The following is a 6,190-nucleotide window of genomic DNA, read 5'->3' as shown; positions in this document are numbered from 1 at the left end:
TGTTAGTACATATGATGATGGCATGGATAACAGATTACACAATGAAAGAATGCCATGTCCTGAATGCCGCAGAGATTGTACTGAGAAAAAGTTATCAGATAACAATTTTTTCATAACATCAGGATTTAAAGTCTCAGGTTAAAACTTTGTTTGAAACACCAGGAATTTCTCAACACCTTTCATACAAGACTAATAGAAATAAACAGAAGATATATATGATTGAGAAATATACCATATTCATTGTGGCCTATATACATTATGATAAATGAATTACCTCCAAAACTTAGAATGAATAATTTACTATTGGCAGGTGTATGGCTTGGCAAATCAGAGCCACAAATGAACACTTTCTTGCATATATTTCTAAAAGAAGCACTTCTATTAGAAACAGACAGAATTTTTTGGAATAAAGAAGGTGAACAAGTCCACAGTAAACTATATGGCATCTGCTGTAGTGTAGATGCGCCAGCCCGTGCTGCCATGTCAAATATAATGCAATATAATGCTTTTATCGGCTGTGGCATTTGTTATCATCCGGGCAAGGCAGTAGAACTTGTTATAAAGTACCCTGTTGATGTAGGTCATTATGAAGATAGGGAAGATCATGAAGTCTTACAAGATATGATAGAAGCTGTTGGTGAAGGGCATATTGTGAGAGGTGATCTCCCTTGATAAATATGCCAAATTTTCCATAGTTTGGTGGTTCCCACCTGACTTCATGCATTGTGTTCTACTTCGTGTAACTAAGTAGCTGGCCTGTTTATGGTTTGATGACAGTCCATATTATATTAGTTCCCCTAACATTGTATCAAGACTAGATAGACTTCTGAAACAAATTAAAACTCCAATGTTTGTAGCGACGAAAACCAAGACCAATATCTGAAAGGAAATATTGGAAGGCAAGTGAGTGGTGTAACTGGCTTTTATTCTTTTTATTGCCTTGTCTTCTGGGAATTCTTCATAATGTTTATTTAACCCATGTTTGCCTCCTTGTAAAAGGTGTTCACGTTTTGTTAAAAAAGTCAGTAAGCAAAGAAGAAGTAAATGTGGCCGACAATCTATCATTCCAATTTGTTAGATGAATGCAGCTACTGTATGAATCCAGTGCAATGACTTTTAATGTCCGCTCATTGACGCACCTAGCAACAAGTGTTAATATGTGGGGCCCTTTATGGAGTCGCTCTTGTTTTCCATTTGAATCTGCTAATGGAAAAATCAAAACTCTTCTAAAGGAGAACAGGGGCATAATGCAACAAACTATGTACAAGTTCTTGTTAATTAGAACACTGCCAACATTTCCCAAAGTATATATGATGTCAAATAGAATTAAAGTGTATTGTGACAATACTTTTTACCCAAGAAAATGTCATCCTTCAGAAATAATAGGTCAGGTACAGAGTATTTTATTTGTTAGATGGAACTGGAACCCAAATCATGTTGCTTTGTGTTAATTGTCTGTTGTTAATGTTATAAATGTATTTTTATAATTTAAAGACAATATTTCTAGTTACGATTTTGTTGCTACAGTATATGAGGCATATCGTGGTGAAATGGTTAAGTCACACACAGGCCTGTATTGAGTAAATGAACTATAAAATATGGGAGCCCAAAAAATTGCCTAAAAATCCATTTTTTCCCCCACTATATATCAACAGTTTAATGTCTTATTCATCGTGTTCCAAAGTATTAGTTCTGGAAGTGGTCAACAAATCGTTTATTTAATGTTATTTAGATAGTTAATTTGATGCATAAATAGTTTTGGAAGGCAATGACTCAAGATCATAATTATCTTGTCTCTAAGAGTGCTGTACTTTCATTTTCCAATAACTTATGCTTGAAATGTCCAATTTCAATGAATGGTACCCCTCAAGATCACATACTCAGGTATCTGAAAATACCAATGACTACAACTTGGCCATTTTGCCACAACATTAAAATTAGGCGAGACTTTTTTATACCTTGTTTCGCGAACTTTAGTTTTTTAAAGCTTGTTGGAGAAGGACTGGAAAAAAAAAAATTGTTTTCTTATTTAGAAAATTATTTAGCCAAATTTAGACATAGGAAAAAATAAAAATAAAACTGTGTAATAATAGGATGGGTAAATGATTTAAAATTATATAGTTGGAAAGAAATATACATACAGGTATCTTATTTTGTGAGATTTCAAGGCAGTGGGGGAATAATAAAAATAAAGAAAAACTTGTATATTTCTTTGACATTTCATTTTTTTGTGGCAGCATGCGTGATAATTGGCAAAAAATGTACTTTTATTTTAAATCTTCATTTTGCATTATTAAAAGGTATAAAAAAGCCTTAGCTTGCAAGTATGGTCTGTTTAGGTTATTATCCATTGTTTGGACCTGACATTTATTATGTAGTACTGTATAGTATTGCATAAAGTATCCTGAGGATACTGATTAACTTGATAGTGGGAAAAGCAATACAATATGTACAATGTTGCCATTTAGTTCACCATCTTGTGTGTTGATAAAAAAGAGTGGAATGCTTACGTACAATGATGACATTGATTCTTTATAATTTTATTTTAATTGACCTAAAAATGAGATTTATACAATAATTTGAAATGCAGGAACAATTCATTTATGATATGAAATCAACAGAAAATTAATTATAACAACAATAGTTGTATATGATCTCGATATTGTTTCAGGATTCAAGTGCAATGTTGATGACCAATTTATTTATTTTCTTAAAATATTGAGCCTCCTTTTTGATGTACAATTTATAATAGCATGAATGGAGTAATGACTTTGAAATCAGGGTGTGTGGTATAGATAAGAATCCTACAGTATTATGAAAATACACAAAACAAGAAATCCTTATGGTAAATGGTCAGAGTTTTTTTTAAAGTAGCACATGCACAAGGGCCCATTCTAAAGGTTAAGAGGTAAAATATACATTTGAAGGATTTTTTTTCCTTATTTTAAAACCTCTGTTTGGATATCAATAACAAAAATAAGTGTTCCCCTTGATAGGTGTTAAATATGTTGAAATTTACAGTTAATACTATTAAGTTTGTATCAACCAACCAAAGCACTGGAACCATGTCATGAAACCTATTCCGTGTACACCAAGTTCTTCCCTTATAATTGTTATGTTGTGTAATAATAAACTATAGTTTTAAATTGTGAAACTTGTACATAAGGTATGCAGCTGTATATAGTTGTAAATGATAAAATAAATGTGAACTGGCTTGCTATACAATACATTGTACTGCTGTAAATATTTGTATGAGAGGTGAAGGTGAACTCTGCGGGTATAAATCAGATATTTATCTTCGTATTTTCTCCTTATTAGATGTAGGCCGAATCGTTGGTTTTGGTATGAACGGGCTACTTTGAAAGCAAAGGTGATGAAAAAAGCTTCCTAAATTATGCCAGAGAGTCTCCTGAACAGGGTGTCCCAAATAAGGGGGGTTCAACTATATTTTCCTTTATTCAAATTTAAACTTTGGTCATACTGTAATAGCTTTAAGAATATTAACTATTATTCTATGTTGTGTATTTCATCATAGTACATGAAGATGTTTCCTGTAATATTTGTGTACAAAATTAATAAAATTATTGCACTGAAGAATTGAATGTGATAAAACAATAAGATAATTTATGTACAGGTGTTATTTTGTTTTTATAATACACATTTTAAGTATTTACATTTTCGAGAGGTCTAGCCCCATTGGGGAAAAGTCATTACACTTGCTGTTAATTTTAAACATTCCAAACTGAAAATGCATCAACTATTTGGGCATCCAGTAAAACAAAGTTGGCAGCCCAGTTCAACCTAGATCTGCCAACATTAATAAAATTACCTATTATTTCAACAAATTTCAAATTGAAGGAAATGTCACCATTTAAAATACAGTAACTGAACATGAAACCCAGATAAGCATAGTTGACAGCCCAGTTCAACTTAGTTCTGTCTTCTTTATTACCTACAGTTCAACACATTTCAAATTAAAGTAGAAATATAAAACCATTTGTAAATTCCAACTAGGTTCTTAAACCAGTTGGAAAACCGAACTGGATTTTAAAAAACATAATTCAAATTAAATGTAGAAATGTAACCATTTGAAAATTCCAACTGGATTTTTAAACCAGTTGGAAAACCGAACTGGTTTTTTAAAATTGCCACCCTCTTAACTGGTTCTTTGAAATCACTGAACATTTTAATTGTGAAAAAATCGAACTCAGTTAAGCACAGTTGACAGCCCAGTTCAACATAGTTACGACAAATTATACCTAGTTCAACACAGTTGGAATAATCAACTAGGTTCAACTGGAATTTAGACCTGGGATGTCATTGAAACTTCTGTTTTTGCGCGCTAGGCCTGTGTGTGATGTGCAGTGTGTGAGTGCTAGTACACGAAGCAATTTTCTTCTCCTTGCTCTAAACTCAAATGTAAGTACTTTGAAAACGGATAGACATAGGCCTATTATGGATATGTAATATATTATTATGATAATTAACCTAACAGGTAGCCATTCGATTTTTACTTATTCCCACACTCCCGTTTAGTCTAGGCTAGGGCTAGCTAGCCTAGGCCTATGCTGCTAGGCTAGGCTTCTGCAATGGAACGCAAGGCAACCACTCTTAACTCCCTTCCCTATGGAAAGGAAGCTGCCAAGCGTAGTCTAGCGTAACTATCTGAGCCCTAGTTAGACTCAATTATCATGTATCTCATGGATTAGGCCTAGTAAAAGTACACTGTATGTCACAAATTTATAGAATGATATCATGTCATTTGTATGTAATGTAGGCCTAGGCTAGGCCAGGCCTAGTTCTCCGTTTTATCTATTTTGATTTTTAGAAGGCCCTTCCTTAGCCTAGGCTTAGGTAGGTAGGTACATTTTTTGAAAATTATTTAATATATATGTTTTATCATTAAATTTTAGACCAAAGATGGACCATAGAGAAAAATCCCTTATGGAAGTTGTGCAAAGATACAAAATATTATATGAAAGAAGGGCTGCCAACTACAAAAATAAGAGAACCATGAAAAAAAATGCTCTAGAAAAAGTGGCGGACGAGTTGAACTACATGAAGGTAAAATGCAGGGGAGAGGCAGCCTGGACGGGAGATCTTGTAGAACGGGCATATAAAAATGCACGTACTCACTTTTCGAGATAAGACGGTTTCTCATACATTATCTTTCTTATAAAGACAAACAAAAATATTGTTGTTTCCCTCTTAAGCCTAGTAAAATTTTGTAATGCAAAATGCTAATTCAGTAATATGCTCTTCATAAAATAATTTTTTTTTATAAACCTCCCCTCCCCTATTTGAATAATTGCACTGAGATTTGTCCAGTGGGGTAGATTGGACGTCTTGTTATTATTTTATTACAGTATTATATTTTTATGCCTGTAGATACCTTAAAGATTTAAAAAAAAAGATGAGATCAGGTGCAGGCATGGCTGAAATCCAGGATGCTGTGAGCAAGGAGTGGGAGGCCCTCCGGTGGCTAGTGCCTTACTACAAGGAACGAGTTGCAGCTGATACATGCTCTTTGGAGGAAGAGGAAGGTTTGTACACTGCATAATAATTATTACAATAAAAAAGGGCAAAAGAGTCATTTTACAACTATTAATACAGGCAGGAAAAAATCCACATTTTTCATTTTACCTAAATTTTTATTGAATTGAATTGAAATATTGTTCAGGAATTTCTGGCATTGCATAACAAATACATAAAAAGTGGTTACTTTTAAAGTTATTTTATTTGCTTTAACAGATAATAACCAAGAAGACTACTCCTTTGATGAGGGTTCTAAGACACAGGCTACTAAAATTCCTCATTCAAGGATATTGAAATTGATATCCGTTTAAAGTTGACTATTAATTTATATATTTTAGATTGCCTGATAAGGAAATGCTTTTTCTTTTGAGTTTATAATTTCAATTTTCATACTTATTGTTTTAATTTGGAATATTTATAAAGTGATCTATTGTGAATGTTTTTCTATTTAATGTTAGATCAAGATGGGGAGGACTTTGAAACTCCAGTACAAGCACGAGTTTCCCCACAAGAACCTGAACTTGTTTCTAAGAAGAGAAAAGTAGCAGATAGAGAAAACATTGAAGGTCATTTCCACAACATAATTAATCCATTTTTTAAAATTTAATCTTCAGATTTAATTTTTGTTCCTTTTTCTAGTGTTATACAATTAAAT

At 32.8% G+C, this 6,190-nt stretch overlaps 1 protein-coding gene across 1 annotated transcript in view; it reads left to right on the top strand.

Annotated features, from left to right (window-relative positions):
* Positions 1-6,190, top strand: part of LOC117115749 — a 22,900-nt gene that overhangs the window by 15,212 nt on the left and 1,498 nt on the right. Inside the window, exons 2-3 of the mRNA XM_033259674.1 lie at positions 5,389-5,543; positions 5,994-6,101. Of these exons, the coding sequence (XP_033115565.1) occupies positions 5,414-5,543; positions 5,994-6,101 (238 nt within the window). The 5' untranslated portion in view covers positions 5,389-5,413. The remainder of the gene's footprint in view (positions 1-5,388; positions 5,544-5,993; positions 6,102-6,190) is intronic.

This window comes from Anneissia japonica, unplaced genomic scaffold (genome assembly GCF_011630105.1).
Source record: "Anneissia japonica isolate Jap-2015-1 unplaced genomic scaffold, ASM1163010v1 scaffold288170_len75678_cov146, whole genome shotgun sequence".
In the NCBI taxonomy this organism is placed as follows: Eukaryota; Metazoa; Echinodermata; class Crinoidea; order Comatulida; family Comatulidae; genus Anneissia; species Anneissia japonica.
This window is presented reverse-complemented; position numbering and strand designations above follow the sequence as displayed.